At 40.5% G+C, this 22,485-nt stretch overlaps 1 protein-coding gene across 5 annotated transcripts in view; it reads right to left on the bottom strand.

The window, feature by feature from the left end:
- The window catches only part of LOC125452703 (low density lipoprotein receptor adapter protein 1-B-like), a 102,176-nt gene extending 82,584 nt beyond the window's left edge, over positions 1 to 19,592 (bottom strand). The window contains exons 1-2 of one of the 5 annotated variants that reach the window (XM_048531412.2): positions 19,043 to 19,587; positions 17,218 to 17,363 (exon numbers count right to left, since the gene is read on the bottom strand). Coding sequence is in view for 3 of the 5 variants with exons in the window: in XM_048531411.2 (XP_048387368.1) it covers positions 19,043 to 19,127 (85 nt within the window). In the remaining 2 variants the exon portion in view is untranslated. Of the gene's footprint in view, positions 1 to 16,978; positions 17,088 to 17,217; positions 17,364 to 19,042 lie in introns of those variants that run through there. The other 4 variants (XM_048531411.2, XM_048531409.2, XM_048531410.2 and 1 more) reach the window with 4 other exon arrangements.
- Positions 19,593 to 22,485: the final 2,893 nt, after the last annotated feature.

Here is a 22,485-nt window from a genome sequence, read left to right as displayed (position 1 = left end):
ATATAATTCTGATCAATTACAGGCTGTAACCCCTCTAAGGTGTATATATATCCCGTTCTGAAATGCAATACTGAAAACTGCAACATGAGTCTTGATCAAAGCTCCGCAAATTGTAGATTTTAAACTGAATTATTACTGGATGTTCATAACATCACCATAACATTGGTCTATTGGTACTAGTACGACTACAGCAACATAACTGTAAATAAATCAAAAGAAAGAGTAAACACGATAAATCAAGAGCCTGAGTTCTGGGAAACTGTCGATTATATAGTGTAGGATATAGAAAATAATTTAGAGAAGTAGTGGTGTTGGTGAGTCAAGGATTTCCCCAGCTGGGAAATATTGGAAAGATTGATAGAAAAGGCTACACTACAGCATTAAAAAAGCAAAGCATAAATACAGATTTTTGGAATGCAGAGATGTGTATTGCCAGCTACAACACTAAGTTACAATAAAATCATCTTGAATTGGAAGAATATGTTGGTTCATCAAAGCTGAGCTTTTGCAATTCAATTCTAACTTGTGCTCCTTCTCACAACTGTCACAGACAAGCAACATTTTACAACTTTCATTTAATAACTATCCTAAGGCACTGCAGTGAAGTGAAGTGAGGACAACATATGCATTCAGCATAGCAGTATTCAGAGGTCAAAACTAGGCAGAATGGTGTCGAGACCAGCAGGAAGTTTTCAGCAGTGTTCAACATGCAGAGACAATGCACACAGAAATAGATGGCTAGTTTACCGAAACAAATTGCAACAAAAATCAAATGAGGTGTATGAATTCCAGTGCCATTGCAAAAGCAAGAGCATAAACATTACATCACAACAACTGCCTTGCTGAACCAAAACGCCATATTCTTTCAGTTGTTCAAAATGGGAAAAATAGAGGATGCACTCAACCACTCCATGCTTGCAAAGCCCAGAACAAAAACATGTCAGCGGTGATCTGATTAGGTAGCAATTGCTGAACAATTCTGTGTGATGAAAGCTAAACCAACACCCAATTTAAAGTAGTCAACTGAGCTTATAATATTGTTGATTTATGCTTGCTAGAAGTCACAGATGCATACGCCAGTTCTTGGTAAACAAAAAAGGAATATACTTAAGCCTTCTATCTTTTTTTGAACTAACCATGAGCTTGGAGAGATGATACTTTACTGCTGCTTTCTACGGCATCACCTAACTCATTGATTGGTAAGTCAACAATCAGCATCCTTCTCACCTCCAGTATAAATTTGTGTGATATTTTCAAATTTGACATTGCATTGTACAGAGAAGGAAAAAATGCAAGCAGCTTTGGCAGCTTTGACTCTCTTTTCCAAAATCTAACAGAAAAATCATGTTTATGAATTAAATTTGACTTGAGACAGAAGTAAAAGTCAAAACAATGAATAACAATACAGGCCCATCATGGGACTGGCCTCTGTTATCTGCTTAATGTTCATAGAACAAGGACAATGCAACGAAGGGAACTCGGGTTGTTTAACGATAGCGCATTATGTGGAAGAAATAAGGAGGGTAGACAATAAGTCACTGGAACAGGGAGCAGTGATAAAGCCAAATTCAGTATGGACATCAAAACAGGAGTAGGTAAAACAAGTCCAAAATATCTAAGGCCTGTCACAAGATGGAGGTAGGAAGGATGTACAGATCATGGACCCCCAAAAAAATAGAAAGATTTATCAACACAACCAAATGAGATAGCAAGAATTGTAGATGTTAGGGTCAAAGATAACAATGTGTGGAGCTAGAGGAACACAGCAGGCCAGGCAGCCATAGAGGAACTGGAAACTTGCCTGGTCCTCTGATGCCGCTTGGCCTGCTGCGTTCCTCCGGCTCTACACTTTGTTAACACAACCAAAGGTCAGGTAAAACAAAGCCAGAAATGGAACATGGTCAAGTTATTGAAATGCACAATGTCAGAATGAAAGTAAAGCCCAGTACAAATTTAATTTTAAAGTCTTTGCATGACGGATCTAAAATAAAAACGACATCCTGGAGAAACTTGGCAGGTCTGGCAGTATCTGAGAGGATGGAAAAGCAACATTTGAAGTCTGATACAACTCAACTTTAGAACTGAAAGGAGCCGAAACATTGTGGTTATAATGCTGTTGACATGGGAAAGGAGGAGCATTTGAACAGGCAGTGACAGCGCTCCGAGCAAAGGACAAAGACAATGATAATGTAGTTAAGGAGAAATAGATAGGTGCAATAGCAGTAAATGTTCAATGTGAAAAGGAGAAAATGTGTCCAATCTGCTGAGCGCAAAGTAACAAGATCCAAATAGACACAGCCGAGGGAAAGTGGGGGATATAAGAAAAATGGAGGATGGGATCCTGAAGGTTGCAAGTTGCCTAACCCAAAAAGGGAACGCAGTTCTTTCACATGCAGTGAGCTTTGCTGGAATAATGTAGCAAGGCTTAAAAAGGAATGTTAGCATGGGAATAAGGAGGACTATCAGAATGGCAAGCAACTGGAAGGTCAGGGTCATTTCTATGCAATTGCATGGGAATGTGGGGAACTGAGGGAGTGTTAGGAACGATGGAAAAGTGAACCAGGTTGTCCCAAAAGAAACGTTCCCCTTGGAATACTGACTGAAAAGGGGAAGATGTGTTTTCTGGTGGCATCACACTGGAAGTGGCAGAAATGGCAGAGGATAACTGTTTTAATGTAGAGGGTGGTAGAGGTGGAAAGTGAGGACAAAGGTAATCTTATTGCTGTTCTACGAGAGAGAGAAAAGGGGTGGGGATGGAAGTGCAAGAGATGGGCCAAACATGATTGAGCAACTTGTCAACCACAAAGGGAGAGGTATCCTCAAGTGACGCAAAAAAAAATGTCAGGGGCACACTGGGTGGATAGTGGTATTATTGGAACAGATGTGACAGATGGAGAACTGACAAAATGGAATGGAATTCTCACGGAAGCAGGGTTTGGAGAAGTGTAAGCAAGGCAAGGTGCTCAAGTCAGTGAGGTTGTAATGAACATTGGTACATAATTTTTCCAGGGAAATGGCAAAACGGAAGTCCAGGAAGGTATAAGTCAGAGATGGACAATATAAGGGAGGGATTGAGTTTGGAAGTAAAACTGATTAACCTTTTCCAATTCTTGATGGCATCTAGAAACAACACCAAATTACAGCATCTACGTTGTGGCGAAAGAGTTGTGGTGAGGGCCTGAGTAGGACTGGAACAAGAAATGTTCCACATAACACACAAAGGAGACAGATATATACGACACCCATACAAGTACCAACAGCCACAGCTTTGATTTGGAAAAAGTTAAATGAGTTAAAGCAGAAGCTATTTTGGCAGCAAGGTGGCATTGCAGTTAGCACTGCTGCCTCACTCTGCCAGGGATGCAAATTCCTGTTGGTTTCCTTCTATAGTCCAAAGATGTGCAGGCTATGCGAATTAACCATGGTAAATGCTGGGTTACAGGAATAGGTTGGGGGCCTGTGTCTGGGTGGGATATTCTTCAGAGGGTCACTGCAGACCTGATGGGCTGAATGGCCTCCTTCCACACTCTGGGGATTCTATGTTCAAAGTACAAATCAGCTCAGTCAGGTGAAGAAAGGCTGAGGTGGATGGAAACTGTTCAAGTCTCTACTCAAGGAAATAAAGTGGATAGCTCTCAGACCTTCCTGAATAGGGGGTGAACTTGTCGTGGGATTGCGCAATCATGGTGAAGAGTAGGCAACAAAAGTTTTGGAATTATGATACATTCAGATTTTTTAGTACTTTTCTTCAATTCATCCTCGTTCTTTCGGATTAAACCTTTGCTATTTTCCCCCCAATGAGGCCCTTTATAGATGTCTTGTTTGAAGAATGTGGATTATACAAGGCCTGCCCCACTCACATGGATACAAACTGTTAAACAACACTATAATGTGATTTTTACAATTCACATGGCTGAGAGCAACATGAGCTATATGGTTATAGCCCCATGAAATCCAGACTTATATTATCTGCATGAAGTAACATACAGAAAGGAGCACAGGAGTTTAAAATAATCTACGTCTAGCAGCAGTGGCCAGGCCTGCTGTCAGCAACTGTAACCATGGCAACTCAGTCAATGAACATAGCCACCTCTAAGCAGTCTGAAAATTACGCATTACAAAACTGAATCAAAACTCAAATTGTGAGACTATGTTGTAAGGCTATGTTGAAACAAAAGCAAATGAGATATGGATCATACACACACTTTTGATCAAAAATCTTACTACTGATATTTCACAAAAATTGAGAGCTCTGCATCCACATAAAATAATAGCTACTAAATAATTTAACGTACTCTGCTTGAGAAGGAGACCTTCTGTCTCTTACTTTGTTCCTCATTAATGTGATCTACTCAGAAAGAACATGCTTGACATTTCCTCAATTTCTTATACTCTACTGTGAAAAGACTTCCCTAAACATGATGAAAACCCTGTTGGAAACATGATAGACACATGGACACAGTGTTGTGCCACTTGTAGCACATCTTTGATTGGAATGTGGGAAGAGTTCAGAGAAAATTAGATTTGAAAAAAAGGTCTCCCTCTCCAGCTCATACAAAATAGAAAATCATTAATATTTAGTAGTCCATTGCCGCTGAATGTTCTTGGTTCTTTACATTTAGACAAAGGCATTTTAGAATGCTGCTCTTCTTTCAAATTTATATTAGCACAATATCTGTCAAATTACACACACCCAGGAGGCAAATACACAGATGTGAACAAAGTAAAACTATCACAAAATAAACAACTGGGAACACATTACACAGACTTTGCTCTCCGACTTAGAGTGAAATTGGTCTACATTAATAGTATAAAATGGGTGGCATTTAGATCAGCAACCCATTGGAAAATAAAAACCCATTTACTTGGAAAAAATTGACAATATTTAAAATCTTAAATCTTTTTTAAAATCTTAAAGTGAAAACCAAGTTAGAAGTGTGAGCTAAATAGAAAAAGATCAAGTGCAGTGAATATTCAGCCGCCAGAATTTGTTACAAGCCCATTCATGCTGATTATATTTTGGAAATAAAAACACTTTATTCATTAAAAACCCCATAACACACACACACACACACACACACACACACACACACACACACACACAGTTCAGCATATCAAGTAAACAAATAAACATTGGACTTCGACTCTATCCAAAAAAGCCAAAGACCTCCCTTATACAAAAGATACGAGTATTTACATACTTGTGGGGCACTAGGAGGGCTCAATAACCAAATGGACATCCATTTATCTTCAGCAGGAAGACCTCTCACAGTGGTCTTATACCACTGCACCTCGGCAGCAGCTGTCCCAAGCTTTAGTGCGTCGCTCAGCATGTAGCCCTGGACTTTGAAACATGCCAGTCTGCAACACTCGGTCAAAGTCAACTCCTTGTTCTGGGGGACCAACGAGCTTCAGATAGACCAAAAAGTGTCTTTCACTGAGTTGACGGGTCCTCCAGGCACAGTTGATGCTTGTCTGTGTGCATCCTGGCGAACAGACTGTAGAGCACACAGTCCCACATCACGGAGCTGTTCAGGACAAACCTTGACAAAAACCACTGCATTTTTCTCCAGACTTTCTCTGCAAAGGCACTTCCAGCAGGAGATCTGTAACAGTCTCAACCTCTACCGCAGTTAATTTGAAGCCAGCACGCAGGGGTGCAGACCAATTGGACGGACATAAAGGATCTCACGTGGCATGGACCTATTTTACCCTCACGGAATCAAAGCTCTTTGGATAACGCAAACTCAGTGGGGAAATGGGAGCACTGAAGGATAACCAGTCAACAAGGGTAGCTCTTTCAGAATTCATCCTCAAACCAACAGTTTACGCCAGTAAACAGCTTTATAATGGTTCCTGAGGGGCTAAGTAAAACATTTGGTGATAACCTGTTGTTCTTTATTCATTGGTCATCCACCACAAAAATGTCCACACCTCAATGAATGGATTAAAAATTTGCAAACACAGATGATTAGCATTAGAATCAAAACAGGGGTGTGGGTTCAAATTCACTCAAGGTTGGGAAAGCATTCCAATGTTCATTGATCACAGAATCTCTAGTGTGGAAACAGGCCATTTGGCCAACAAGTCCATACTGCCTCTCCAAAGAGCATCCCGCCCAGACCCATTATAACACATATAATCATCCCAATCCCACGTGCCCGAATCTTCTTTCTCTTCAAGCATCTACCCCTGCTAATAACCTGATATGTTAAATATGAAACACTTTGCTATTTCTGCAAGGCATTACATATAAATGCTAATCATTTTCTTTAATTGTAGAAAAATTCACCCACCTCAGAGGTTCACAGGTTTAATTTCTGGTCAGGATTAAGTTCATTGAAGCAATTATAATATATTAATTAGCCTTCGCACCACTAAGCTGGGTGCAAACAAATTAGTCAAGGTTTCTGCTTCCAATACACTTAATGAATGTGGCTGCTAGAAAGCGTACATCAACTGTAGCAAAATAAAAGTGGTGAAAAAAGAATAGGGCTAGAATTTGGGTAACCTAACCCTCACAGTGGGTAGGTACCATGTTTTCCACCAAGGATGGCAGTGAAAAGGTACTTAAGGTTGAGTCGGTGGTGCGTGCATATTGGGGCTGGGACCGACATGAGTGAAGGGACAGGAAATGGAAATCAGGAATGTGACTTAAATGGGGTACAACTTGCCCACCAAATTACACTCCTCCTCCTGACTTTGTAAATACTGTACGATTGAATAATAGTGGTGAAATTGGCCTGTTACCTGTATGAGTATGAATATATGCAAGTACCTCTTTCAGTTGCCATCTCTCAATGAATAATATGTCTCATTCATCAAGATGCATTAATTTTCCAAATACAAACCTAACAGGTGCCAATGAGTGAACTCACAGGTCAACAACTTGACTGGCCATGGGGCATCATGGGAAATTCTCTTCACGTATTTGTTAGTTCCAAACTAGACTGTTCGAACACACTCCCAGATGTTCTCTCACATTCTACTGTCCATAAATTTGAGGTCATCCAAAACTCTACCTGTGCATTATTTCACAGCAAGTCTAATTAATTTATCACTTTTCTTTTCCTCGGACACACCCCATCAAGCAATGTCTTGATTTTTAAATTTTCAATATTGTTTTCAATCTCTCTATTGCCTTGTCCCTTTCCATTCTCGGTGATCTTCACCAACTCCACAATCTTTCAAGATCTCTGTGGGTCCCCCAATTCTGGCTTCTTGTGTACATTCCCAATTTTAATCACTTCACTATTACTGGCTGTACTTTCAGTTGCCTAGATCCTACATCCTATCCTCCTTACACCTTCCAGCCTTTCAACTTTCAGAGTTTGCTGCCCTTCTTTCAGAAACTGTCAAAAACCTAACTATTTGACCAAGCTTTTGCTCAATTACCCCAATTTCTCATTGTCTTATGGTATTCTTGTGAAGTACTTCAGTATGGTTCATTATGTTAAAGGCAACATATAAGCGCAAGTTGTTATTGAAGTTTGGAACACTGAATGATCCAACTTCAGTTCACACTGTCACATTTCTAAATAATAATATCAATTTCAAGCCAAGGCTTTTAGGAGGATTAGAAGTTTCCAAGCAAAAACTTTTAATTAAAGCATTGAAATAAAGCAATAGTTCAATGGTAAAATCATGTTGGTATGCCAAGTTCCTTGAAGATGCATATTAGGAGGTAAGTACTTCAATCAAAGGAAAAGGCACCAATGTAGGACAGATACAATATACAGGATGGGAGCAACATGATTGAAGGGAGGAATAAAAGGTTGTGAGAGAAAGTGTTTTTCAAGCACTATAAATGGATAATCAGAGCTAAGCCTCACCTGGTAAACATTTGTCAGATTTATTCTTTTTAAGGGCAGAGCAACCCAATTTAGTTTAGCCTAGATCCTGAATATAGAAGGAAAAGAGAACTTCAGGGGAATTACTAAAAATGTTCTCAATTTTCAGAACACTGCTGAGCAAAATTGAAAAAAAAATGAAAACATTTAACATCTCAATTCCAGTTTTGGCTTCAAACATTGTTGTTGTTCTTATATGCGTTTATGCACACTCAAAGACCTGAATCCACAGCATGTAGACTACAACAGTTAAAGGCGGCAGCTCAGCACCATCCTCTCAAGGGCAACTAAGGAAAGAACACAGGAAAGTGATAAGGTGCTTGGTGGCATGGTGTAAAGATAACAATCTCTCCCTCAACATCAGCAAAACAAAAAAGAGCTGATCATTGACTTCAGTTAGCAAGGTGAAGGTCACACCCCTGTCTACATCAATGGTTCGAAGGTGGAGGTGGTCAATAGCGTCAAATTCCTAGGAGTTACGATCACCAACAATCTATTCTAGTCCACCCATGTTGATCTGGTGGTCAAGAAAGAATAACGCATCTATTTTCTCGAAGCTAAGGAAGTTTGGCATGTCAATAAGGACTCTTACCAATTTTTATAGATGCACCATAGAAAGCATTCTATCCAGATGCATGACAGCTTCAGAAGATCCTGGGCAGTGCAGTTGCCATAAGAAACTACAGAGTTGTGAACACAGCTCAGTCCATCACACATAGCAACCTTTCATCCATTGACTCCATTTATACTTTTCACTGCCTCAGAAAGGCTGCCAACACAATCAAAGATCCCTCACACCCCAGTTACAATCTCTTCTAAACTCTTTCGTCAGGCAGAAGACAAAAGCTTAAACAGACATACCACAGATTCCACAATGATTTATTCCCTTGTGTTATTAGGCTTTTGAGTGGAGCTCTCAAATTTTAACTTTAAAGTTAATGTTGACCTCGCTCTTTGTGTACTTCCTCTGCAACCATAACATTGTATTCTTCCCTCTGTTCTATTACTCTAATGCACTTTGGATAAAATGATCTGCCTGTACTGCATGCAAGAAAATTACTTTTCACTGTAGTTCGGTATATATGACAATAATAAATCTACTCAAATCAACAGACAATAACAAAATACTGATCGGCAGCGGTGCCCCTGTCTCATAAGTGACTATAAAAAAACCTATTACCTATTTACAACAGGCCTGGTATCATAAATTATGGAAAATTTGATAAGCTGGCATGTTAAGTAACATAGGAATTAAATATACACTGTTTTTATATTCCAAGACTGACAATGGTTAATCATTCCTTTGGAGGTAGGTAGGTTGAGAGATGCACAAGAGTCCTAATTTTGTGACATTACGTTTCATAACATTTACATTAGTGCCCACATGAGGCAATGGCCTAGTGGTATTTTCGCTGGGCTGTTAATCCAGAGACCTAGATAACATTCTGGGGACCCAGGTTCAAATCCCACCATGGCAGATAGTGGAACGTGAATTCAATAAATATCTGGAATTAAGAATCTAATGATGACCGTGAATCCATTGTCAATTTTCGGAAAAACCCATCTGGTTCACTAATGCCCTTTGGGGAAGGAAACTGCCACGCTTACCTGGTCTGGCCTACATATGATTCCACAGCAATGTGACTGACTCTGAACTGCCCTGTGGGGAATTAGGAGTGGGCAATAAATGCTGCCTAGCCAGCGAAGCCCCTCAGCCCGTGAATGAATAAAGAAAAAGAAACTTAAACAATGTCTTGGTGTTCTAAGTTTCATTTGTTTTCAAAATCCTTCACTGTCTCACCCTTCGTCATCCCTTAGATCCTCTAACCTCAAAAGTCATCTGTCTACGAATCTCGTCATCTTTCTATTGGAAGGATGCTGTTAAACTTGAGCAGGTGCAGAAAAGATTTACAAGGATGTTGAAAAGTTTGGAGAGTTTGACCGATAGGGAGAGGCTGAACAGGGTACGGCATTTTTCCTGGATCAGAGGCTGAGGGGTGACCTTATATAGGTTTATGAAATCATGACGGACATTGATAAGGTGAATAGCCAAGGTCTTTTTTTACTTCGGTGAGGAGAGTCCAGAACTAGATGATATAGGTTTAAGATCAGAAGGGACAACACATCCATCCTAGGACAAGCCAAAACAGTGACTTGCACGAGAATTCCTAGAAGCATGGCATCATTAGATTTTGGAAGAGATTGACAGTGGTATCAAAAGGAACTTGCTCACCAACACTCGGTTTAGGTAACATCAGGCCACTCAGTTCCAGACATCATTTCCAGCTTTGGCCCAAACATAAACTAAAAAGCTACATTCCAGAAGTGTGGTGTGATGGCTGCCCTTAACATTAAGGCAGCATGGCATCAAAAGGTTCTGACAAAATTGAAGTCAATAGAAATCAGAGTGAAAACTCTGTATTATATACAATTCTAACCTACTAAGAAAGACAGTTGTGATTGTTGGAGGTCAATCATCCAGTCCCAGGACATCACTGCAGGAATTCCTGTGGCATACTGCATCCAAAATCTTCAGCTACTTCATCAATAAGATTGATTCCATCAGGAGTGGGGATATTTACAGATGATTGTACAAGTGTTCAGCACCCTTCATGATTCCTCACATTGAAGCAGCTTGTTTTCATATGCAACACCTAGACAACATTCAAGCTTAAGCAAATAAGTGGCAGCTAACATTTATGCCACACAAGTACCAAGCAATGGCCATCTATAGAGAAAATCAAACAATCGCTCCAGGATGTTCAATGGCATTGCCATTATGAATCCCCAGTTGACAACATTCTTGTGATACCTTTCATTGGAAGTGAAACTGAATCAACAAGAGCTGGCCAAAGGCAAGGAATACTATTGTGAGTTACTTAATTCCTGATTTTCCAATGCCTGACTACCATCTATAAAGGCACAAGTCAAGAATGTGAGGGAATACTCTCCACATCTTGGAATGGTGTACTCCAACAACATTAAATAGTTTTAAAACTATCCACAACAGAGTAGCCTACTTGAATGGCATCCTATTGGCCACATTCATGCCCTTCATAGTGGCCGCACTGCATACCATTTACAACATGCACTGCAGTAATTCACTAAAGCTGCTCAGACAGCATCTTTCAAACATGATTTCTGCCACCTAGAAGAACAATAGCTGCAGGTTCATTAGACCTCTGCCATCCCTGTTGCTCTCCAAGCCGCATCTTCCTGATTTGAAATGAAATTGTCATCCCTTCACTTTAAAAAGTCAGATGGTGAACATCCTGGAAGTCCTTTCTTAACAGCACTATATGTGTACGTGCATTCCAAGGACTGCAATGGTTCTAGAAGGTATCTTACTACCAACTTCTCCAGGTCAATTATGGATGGGCAGCCAATGGTGGACTAGCCAGAAACAATCCACATCTCAAAACAGAATTTAAGAATTGATTATTTTCAGTGTCACGCAGAAACAGCCAAAGAAAGCCAAGTCTGAATGCTTTTCAGGGCTGAAAATTGGCAATTTATGGAGCACTACTGTCATCCATGCCACGTAGACACCATCTTGAATGAAGAATCCAATTATAAATATGTGGAAATTTTTGCATATCTAGGTTGTATTCTTCAATAATAGGAGTAAGAATTGCAGTTTTCAAATCCAAAAAGCACAATTATTGAATCCAAAGAGTTTTGGAAGATTATAATTAATATGTCTGAAATTTCCAAACTGACGACTCCTTTGAATAAGTTGGAATTGTGGGCAAAGAGAGAAAGCATTAATTTTTCATTTCACTACAACCATCAGAATCGCATTACCAACAAAATCAGAAACCATGTTCAGAAGACGGGTCATTGGACCCAAAGCAGTAACTGCTGTCTCTTCACAGATGCTGACAGACTTGAGATTTTCCAGCAATTTCTGATTTCCAGCATCCACAGTTCTTTGTTTCTCTTTCAGTTTCACTGCCATCTGGCTCGGACTGCATTCCATTTTCCTTCTTTTTCTCTTACATACATTTCTTTTTTCATCTTATTACTGTCTTCATATCCCTTTGCAGCCCAGGAATACAATACCTCAAGGAAAAGGTTCAACAACACCTCCTCAAGGTAACCAGCAATGAGCAATAAACCTTGTCAGCATCACACGTATTCTAAAACAAAAAAAAATTCAGATGTATAAATTAACAGGCATAGCCTCGGATACTGCGGAGAATTCAATATCTGTCAACACTCATGACACAGATGAACAATGACTAGAATGAGGCACTGTATCTAAAAGTACTCACATGTGCAACAAAACACAGTAAAGATATGGACGAACACAGCAGGCCAAGCAGCATCTTGTGCTCCCGAGATGCTGCTTGGCCTGCTGTGTTCGTCCAGCCTCACATTTTATTATCTTGGAATCTCCAGCATCTGCAGTTCCCATTATCTCTCACAGTAAAGATATGGATATCTTCAGAAGGAGAGAGGAGGAGTGAAAAAATGGCAAGAGGAGTGGGAGACACATAAATAATCTAATTCTTTATTGATAATTATTGCTGCAATAATGCACATGCCAACTCAAAATTAAGAGCCAGACCACCCACACTGTACTCAAGCCACTATGCCAGAGTTGCCAAATTTAAACAAAAATAGCCAACATGTAAAGTTATTGTCTAGTAATGGCAGTACTTTACTGTTCCAGAAGAATCAAAGGATTAAGTCAAATCAAAGTTATTTTACTTAATTGGAAGTTTACCATGAGCTGGTGAAAAAGGTTCAGAACAGAATCCGGGCATTTAAGTCTTCCAACTGTGACCCTTCTCTTCCCCGCACTTCCCAAACATTACAGTGAGCATCCAACAAGTAGTCGTATTTCCTACTATTCAAATTATACTTCACACTTTGTTGAGATTGAAAGGCTCAATTATAGATGTCATGTGACAACCAGTCACCTTCAAACTTTGATTTTTAAAAAAAAACCTGTTATGACATGCCTTCATGTAAGGAAACGTTTAAACCTGGACTTTCTAGCCCAAATGTAGGGATACTAACACTGCACCACAAGAACATGCCTACCAATTATCTTTTATCTTGGCAAAAGAGCAGTATTCAGCCAGTTTGGTTCACTACATAAATTATATCCACAATATTTTACAGACAACCTAAAACCAAGATTTTTGGATGTGGACCTATTTCACCTTACTCAAGCCTTTAACAATATCTGTATTGTTATCAAGAAATGTCCTTTCTTGGAAGCAGTATATGCACTTTTTGAATCCGTGTTCCAGGCTACCTCAATAAACACATATTAGAAAACACCTCAGCCAAAGCCAGCTAAATCTGAAGAAACATGCCAATAATAAATCTTCTGCAACAAAGTAACTTATTCTGAAAGAGCAGTGCAGAGAACAAAGTTTCTGTGACTAGTGGAAATCTGATATAGAATTTCAAGAATTCCAAGAAATTCATAAAACAGCTAAAATCAGAAGCGAATAAGAGTTGAAATGTTGGGCGAGTCACTACCAGTAACTTAAAGACACCCATAGAATCTATAATAAAAAAAACAGTTTTTGTAATGTGTTTACATGATGGTATCAAGATAAAAAGGTAACATTAGCAATCTAACACTCCTGCATATTACATGCCATGGTCTGTTTTTGTCATTGACAAGTAAAGAGGCAAAAATAATCGAAGTATTTAGCTCACAAATAAACATTAACAGCACACCTCCCGTACTTGTGAACAAAACAGCAAACAGTGAGGGAAACAACGTATATTCAAACCAATTACAATTTGATTACCCAAGCATGACTTCAAAGCCAACAAAGTTTTGGCTGAAATGATTTCTTGGTTCAAGGGATCTCCAAGCATCAAAATTAAATCGATTTAGTACTGAAGCGCTTAAATGCCTATTCCAGAAGCTTATTGAATTATTTCGGTCAATGTGGACCACTGAACTGTCTGGCAAAAATACAAAGATGCCTCCATTTCCATCTTTATAAGTCAGAACAAAACTTGCAATATTTTAGCAATCATAAAAGAAATCTGGCAAAATCTTCACCAGAATCCTTCTGAGAAACTTAGCACAATATTGAACTCAGGACAGTGACCACTAAAGATGAAGGAAGCACTCAGTGGTTAGCACTACTGCCACACAGCACCAGGGGCCAAGATTTGATTCCACTCTCGGGGTGAGTGAAGTTTGCATATTCTCCTTGTGTCTGCATGGATTTCCTCCATTTGCATGCACAGCCTGAAAATGTGCAGGTTAGATGGATTGGCCATGCTAAATTGCCCATAGCATCCAGGGATGTGCAGGTTTGGTGGATTATCCATAGGAAATACAAGGTTACAGGGACAGGGTAGAACGATGGGTCTGGTTGGGATGCTCTTTGGCGGGTCAGTGTGGTCTCGAAGGACCGATAGAACCCCTACAGTGTGGCAGCAGACCTGTGTCTGCAGTCAGACAGGTCTAGGAGAAAGGTCAAGGACAGAACATGGACCTCTAAACCACATTAAATGATCCTGACACGGTGCTTGACACACAGTCATGATGGCCTTTGAAGCCTGCTTACAACGTCCTCAAAGAATTTCTCAGGCATGTTTGCCCCTTTAGAAATCCATGGTGACTCTGCTTCATCAAATTATGCATTGCTAAATGCTCTGCTATTCCATCTTTTGTAATAAATTCTAAGGTTTCCCCAACAACAAACAAGAGCCAAGTTTCCAGACGACACAGAAATACTTGTGAAAGAAAGCAGTGAGGATGACATATGAGTCGAAAGAAGGATGTCAACATGTTAAGCAAAATCTTGGCAGATAGAATATAACATGGGAAGAAGGCAGGCAGAATAGGGGAACTGAATATTATTTAAATGAAGAAATACTACAGAAGGCAGTACTGCTCACAAAACACAAAAATGCTAGCATCCAAGTTCAGTGGGTATTAGGGAAAGAAAACAGAATGTTGGCCATTATTTCAAAAGGAATGGAGTATTAAAATTGGGAAATCCTTCTAAAATTATACAGGGTGCTCACCAGACCACAATGGAAAATCTGTCAACAGTTTTGGGCCCCTTATCTAAGGTATGGCATACTGACATTCAACATAGACAAGAGAAGGTACACGAGGTTTGGAGGCACTGTCTAATGAGGACAAGTTAGATACCTTGGGCATATACTAATTGGAGTATAGAAGACAGGTTACTTTATTGAAACAAACAAGATTCTTAGGGGACTCAACAGGGTGGATGCAAATGCATTGTTCCTAAAATCGCTCTCAACAGTGACAAAGGGCAGAGTTTGAGATAACGGGGTCACTCTTTAAAAGGTGAGAAGGAATCTTTGAAGCTAGTGAACATAGAACATTACAACACAGTACAGGCCCTTCGGCCCTCGATGTTGTGCCGACCTGTCATGCCGATCTGAAGCCCATCTAACCTACACTATTCCATGTACATCCATATGCTTGTCCAATGACAACTTAAATGTACCTAAAGTTGGCGAATCTACTACCGTTGCAGGCAAAGCGTTCCATTCCCTTACTACTCTGAGTAAAGAAACTACCTCTGACATCTGTCCTATAGTTTTCACCCCTCAATTTAAAGCTATGCCCCCTCATGCTCGCCGTCACCATCCTAGGAAAAAGGTTCTCCCTATCCACCCTATCTAACCCTCTGATTATTTTATATGTTTCAATTAAGTCACCTCTCAACCTTCTTCTCTCTAATGAAAACAGCCTCAAGCCCCTCAGCCTTTCCTCGTAAGACCCTCCCTCCAGACCAGGCAACATCCTAGTAAATCTCCTCTGCACCCTTTTCAAACCTTCCACATCCTTCTTATAATGCGGTGACCAGAACTGTACACAATACTGGCCGCACCAGAGTTTTGTACAGCTTCACCATAACCTCTTGGTTCCGGAACTCGATCCCTCTATTAATAAAAGCTAAAACACTGTATGCCTTCTTAACAGCCCTGTCAACCTGGGTGGCAACTTTCAAGGATCTGTGTACATGGACACCGAGATCTCTCTGCTCATCTACACTGCTAAGAATCTTACCATTAGCACTGTACTTTGCCTTCCGGTTACTCCTACCAAAGTGCATCACCTCACACTTGTCTGCATTAAACTCCATTTGCCACCTCTCAGCCCAGCTCTGCAGCTTATCTACGTCTCTCTGTAACCTACAGCATCCTTCGTCACTATCCACAACTCCACCAACCTTAGTGTCGTCTCCAAATTTACTAACCCATCCTTCTATGCCCTCATCCAGGTCATTTATAAAAATGACAAACAGCAGTGGACCCAACACCGACCCTTGCGGTACACCACTAGTAACTGGTCTCCAGGATGAACATTTCCCATCAACTACCACCCTCTGTCTTCTTGCAGCAAGCCAATTTCCGATCCAAACTGCTATATCTCCCACAATTCCATTCCTCCGCATTTTGTACAATAGCCTATTGTGGGGAACCTTATCGAACGCCTTGCCGAAATCCATATACACCACATCAACCGGTTTACTCTCATCTACCCGTTTGGTCACCTTCTCAAAGAACTCAATAAGGTTTGTGAGGCACGACCTACCCTTTACAAAACCGTGCTGACTATCCCTAATCAATTTATTCTTTTCTAGATGATTATAAATCCTATACCTTATAACCTTTTCCAACACTTTACCAACAACAGAGGTAAGGCTCACTGGTCGATAATTACCAGGGTTGTCTCTACTCCCCTTCTTGAACAGGGGAACCACATTTGCTATCTTCCAGTCATCTGGCTCTATTCCTGTAGACAATGACGAGTTAAAGATCAATGCCAAAGGCTTGGCAATCTCCTCCCTGGCTTCCCAGAGGATCCAAGGATAAATCCCATCAGGCCCAGGGGACTTATCTATCTTCACCTTCTGAAGGATTTCTAATACCTCTTCCTTGTGAACGTCAATCCCACCTAGTCTAGTAGCCTGCATCTCAGTATTCTCTTTGACAACAACTGTCGTTTTCTAGAGTGAATACTGTTGAAAAATATTCATTTAGCGCTTCCCCATCTCATCTGACTCCACACACAACTTACCACTACTATCCTTGATTGGGCCTAATCTTACTTTCGTCATTCTTTTATTCCTTAAATACCTATAGAAAGCCTTAGGGTTTACCTTGATCCTATCTACCAACAACTTCTCATGTCTCCTCCTGGCTCTTTGAGTGAAATGGTGGAACCTTTTTTCATACAGGGCTGTTGAGATTGAGTCATTAATTCAATTCAAGGCTGAGAAAGACAGATGTTTTAAATCAGCAAGGTAATCAAGGGTTACAGGGATAACGTGGGGTTGAAGATTAGTAAAACGACCACAGTCTCACTGAATGGCAGAGCAGACTCATTGAGCCAAATGACCTGTTTCTATTCCTATTCCTTATGTTTTTATTGTTCCTTGAGGCATGCACTTGTGTATCCTGGATGGTGAAGAGTCAGATGTCCTCCTAGTCACTAAAACATGACAAAAAGTCGTCGCTGGAAAAGTTCAGCAAGTCTGGCAGCATCTGTGAAGGAAAAAATATCAGAGTTAACGTTTCAGGTCCGGTGACCCTTCACTAAACTCTCACGAACCTCAACTAAAACATGACGGTCAGTTAAGCAAGGCCACTTGCTCATGCTAACTTCCTTAAGTTAAATGTTTTGTTCTGAAATGCTGTCTGATGCCTTCCTGACATCAAGATTAGATATTGCAGACAGGAAGCTGCTCAGTTCCAGGCAAAGTCCAAGTTATCAGCTCTTCATGAATTACTATTTGCATGTACACTAGTTGATTCAGGACTGGATATGAAATATTCTTCAATGTAATGGGACATCAGCATCAGCACTAAAAACAGCAAGCCAGTTCCAGGAATGACTCATCTCAAGCCCAAAGTCTCTGTCCATAACCAGTGCAAAAGTTCACTTATCTCAACAGCACGCTCTCTCAAGGTTTCAATCTTGAGAATAAGACCTGCAAGAATTGCCACAGGAAGTGCATTCTTTAGTAGATTTTGATCACAGTCTGCATTGAAGTGGAGCAAGTCCACCTAACAAACAAAGTTTCCAGAGTATTGCTCCTGCCTAGTCTACATACACAAAACTTGTACTGGGTACCAATGTCATGGCAAGAAGTTCAACCACTTTCATCCAAACTGCCTCTGTAGATAACTGAAGATTAGGTGGCAGGACAAATCATGAGACAGTGTTCTCCCAAATTGTCAAGCAGTGCCGAAGGGCCACCTTAATTTGAAAAAAATATATCACAGGCAGAGAAAAAAAATTCAGAGCCAACAACCAACACATCCAAATTTCAACTGAATGCTGAAATTGGACTGTATCCTGTCCTATTTATAATAGGAACTGCATCAATATTAAGTTGGCACATTTGCACGGGAACTCTCTCGAACACCATACACGAATATTATTTTTGTCTATTACGAAAGAGCAGGCTTCTTTTACCGCTCACATGCACAACCCATCTTTTCTTGTATATTTGTATTTCAATAGGAAATGGTATTTGTTTGAAACCGACTAAATCATGGACGAAAAGAAAAAAACCTTGTGCTCAGTTTGCAATTAGCTTCAAACTAAACACTAAGAAATGCAAGCAACCCAACAAAGAGTTGGGCGGGGGGGGGGGGGGGGAAATGCAATTTCTACAAACGCAACTCACTGAAAAAAAGAACACCAGCTCACTCCAATCCAGTATCACCAACTCCACCATTCCATGCAAATCAGTCTATTAGATATCACTTGTTACAGTTTAAATATATTACAAACACATTAAGTCGTATACGAGCACAGACGGTTTTTTGTTTGAAAAAACTAAAAGGCACAATATAGATGACGTAGCCATGGAATTATTCACATATGAATGTTTCCACCCAAACGCAATCTTTCGAAAAGATAAAAAGTCTTCCAAAAGGACGGGCGTGAGGACCCAGAGAAACATGTACCGTTTTAATTGTATGGAAGGCCCAAGTAGTACAAAACAGAAATTTCCATTTTACATTTTAAAAACGACAGGCAAGCACTGCAACCTCGATCATGCAATCCTCCAAATGCAGCTTCTTTTTGTTTAATTTTGTTTAAAAGGTAGACTCGGAATCTCGCCAATGGCTGTGAGCAGATGCTCGCTGCCAGCCGCCTCCCTCTTCAGCCTGTCATTTGTAACGCGCCCAGCATTTCAGCAAAAAAAACTTACTCTGGTGTCTGGCCATGCCCCAGCTCTGCCTGCTAATACTGGGGCTCCGAATCAGCGCCCGGCCGGCTGACTTCAGAGCGTCCATAGTTAGCGGGTGTGAAGCTGCTCGGTCCCCAGTTCCGGAGTGAATGATGGCCAGGCAGAGAGCAACAACCGGGAACACCGAGGGGTGCGGCTCCGCTCAGTTCCGTCTGTTGCTGATCAGAACGCAGGCGGTGACTCCCTTTGGGCTTGAACGTGGTCTGCTATTACATTAGAGGGAGGTCTCTCTCTGCTGACACACAGCAGTTCCAGTTGAATGTCTTTCAATCGCGGCAGAACGATCAAGCAGCGTAACTCTGGGTGCGAAAATCACTGCATTTCATTACTTCTGGGCTGAGTTGTTGTTGCTGCTACCTTGGCATCTGTCAGTCAGTTTGCAGAGTTGGCGGTCACTGGGTTTGGCTGATGCACAAAGCTTCACACTTCTCTTTAAAATTGCCTTTAAATCTGCTCGCTGGTCTAATCATCCGATCGATCGTGTTGAGTGGTCAGCTTATACTGTTGCTTCAAGCTCAGCCAAATCTTTTTGGAACTCGAGAGATTTTGCCAAAACAGAAAAATTGAATTTTAAACCTGCATAGGTGCGTACAATAATTTGGCGTACTGGCACTTATCCTCTTGGTCCTGTAATTAGACCCATCCAGGCGTGACGCTTGTCTGTTAAAAACAAGTGTTGGTTGTGAGTGAAGTTACGATCAATTTCAATCCCATTCGCTGTGTAAATGTACAACATTATTTAATCATAATTGGTGCCGTTATCGTCAGCCCCTGAAGGAATTTCGCTAGTTGAAATTCAGATATGTGTGTTATTCAATGAAATTGAAATTCGGACAGGCGTTATTCTCTCCGCCAGTTTGCCAGTCAAAAATAACAATTTGCATTTGTGTAGCGTCTTTAACGTGAGACGACATCCCGCATCCAAGCGCCATAGATACGGGGAAGCAGTGGCAGAGTCAAAGGAAAAGTGAAGGTTAATAAAATCTTTGTCAGAGGTATATTTTAGGGGTTATTTGAAAAGAAAGAGGGTGTGGAGGCAAGAAAATAGAGTGATTTCCAGACCCTGATACATAGACAACATAAAGCACAGATAACCAACGACTGAACAAGAGAGCGGATGATGTGTAATGTGCTAAAGTTAGAGAAATTGAGAGTTGTTGGAGAACTGGAGACAGGTGATTACTGGGAAGGAAAAGGCCATAGAAATGTTTGAACACAAGGATGCAAATTTTAAAATAAAATTATTGGTTGGCCTGAAAATAATGGAGATTTTTGAAAATAAAATTATTGGTTTGCCAGAAGATAATGATGAGGTTTAAAATAAAATTATTGGTTGACCTGAAAATAATGGAGATCAGTGAACCAAGGATCATAGAAACATGGAATATCGGAACAGGAGTAGGCCATTCACTCCTTCAAACTTGCTTCATCATTCAATGTGACCACAGTTGATCATCCAACTATATAGCCTGTTCCCACTTTTTCTCTATACCCTTTGATAACTTGAGATCTACATCTAACTTCTTTTTGAAACATGCAATCAATCTTTTGTCATTAAACACCTTCTATGACAGAGAACTCCACAGGCTCAAGCAATTTCTCATCCATATTCTTAAACTGTAACCCCTGGTTCTGGTCATCACAAACATCCTTTCTAGTCCTAGGGTCAACAGAACTTGGTGCATGTTAGGATATTGATAGCAACAGCATTTTAGGTGAGCTCACGTTGTAGAGAGTGGAACGGGGGAGGCTGGTCAGGAGAGCATAGGAATAGCCAAGGCTGGTGCCAAATTATGAGTGACTGTGAAGGTTGGATGTGAATATTGCTGTCATCAATCTATGGGACCTGACTAGGAGGTCACTGATTGCAATAAGGGGTTGCCCATTTAACACATAGGAAGAGGAGAATTTTTTTGGCAGGGTTTCATGAGACCTTGAAACTCTCCCTTAAAAGGGAGCAGAAACAGATTCTTTGAATTTTAAAAAATCAAGATATATATGAACTTGACAAACAAGGGGATGACAAGTTATCAAGGATAGGTAGGATAGTGGTGTAGTCAGATCAGCCATGATCTTACTGGATGGCAGAGTGGGCTCAAAAAGGCCTATTTCTGCTCTTCTGTTGTGTGTTTTTATTTTGAAACACTGCAGCCTGAAATGTGTGACATTTACGTAGAGTTGTAGTTTGGAAGGGGTACAGAGACACCATTATTTTGGAATTTATTTTATGTGCAAACAAATGGTTTTGTGATATATAGGAAGTATTATTGTCCAGTTAAGTTGTATTAGGGTTTGTGTCTCTGACTAATACTGAGGAAGAGTATATCCAATATACTCGGTAAGATAGTAATATAACTCAAATATGCAAATATCTGCTGGAACCTCAAAGGCATTGGACTATTTGTTTCTTCTTTCTACTCCCACAGATTCAGATGAGTTAAATTACTAGCATAGATTTCTGGGTTTTATAAAATTCTATTTCCACTTTTTATAGGCATTTATGGAAAAAAGCTATTTGGGCCATTGTGTCTGCACCAGTCAATAATGATCTGACTGCACTAGTCCCATTTTCCAGCTTTTGGCCCATAGCCCTCAAGGTAATTGGAAACATAAGTGAATATCTAACCGTTGAAATTATGAACGTTCCTGACTCAATCACTCTTTGAGGCAGTGAGTTCCAGACTTCCACCATTCTCCATGTGAAAAAATGTCCAAATAACCTTCTTCTTCCTGTCTTAAATCTATGGTCCCTGGGTATTAACCCCTCTACTAATGGAAAAACCATCCAATCTATGCCCCTCATAATCTTTTACACTCTATCAGGTCTCCTCTCAAACTTCATTATTCCAAGGAAAACAACATCAGCCTATTCAAGCTTTCCTCAAACTGAAATCCTCCTGCCCTGATAAATGTCATTTGCACTCTATTTGGGGAAATCAAATCTTTCCCATAATGTGGTAACAGGAACAGCCCTCCAGGTGTGGCTAATCAACATTTATACCGTTCCACTGTAACCTCATTGCCCTTGTATTCTATGCCTCCTCTAATAAAAGCAAATCTCACATATACCTTCTACCTGTAACCTGCCTTGCTACTTCTGCAGATAATAAAATGTGGGGCTGGATGAACACAGCAGGCCAAGCAGCATCTCAGGAGCACAAAAGCTGACGTTTCGGGCCTAGACCCTTCATCAGAGCCTCTGATGAAGGGTCTAGGCCCGAAACGTCAGCTTTTGTGCTCCTGAGATGCTGCTTGGCCTGCTGTGTTCATCCAGCCCCACATTTTATTATCTTGGAATCTCCAGCATCTGCAGTTCCCATTATCTCTGTTGCTACTTCTGCAGATGTGTGAAAATGCACATTAAGGTCCCTCTGATCTTCATTACTTTGAATGGCCTGAACATT

This window comes from Stegostoma tigrinum, chromosome 4 (genome assembly GCF_030684315.1).
Source record: "Stegostoma tigrinum isolate sSteTig4 chromosome 4, sSteTig4.hap1, whole genome shotgun sequence".
NCBI lineage: Eukaryota > Metazoa > Chordata > Chondrichthyes > Orectolobiformes > Stegostomatidae > Stegostoma > Stegostoma tigrinum.
Note: the sequence above shows the minus strand (reverse complement) of the source record. Positions and strands in the feature narration are given on the sequence as shown.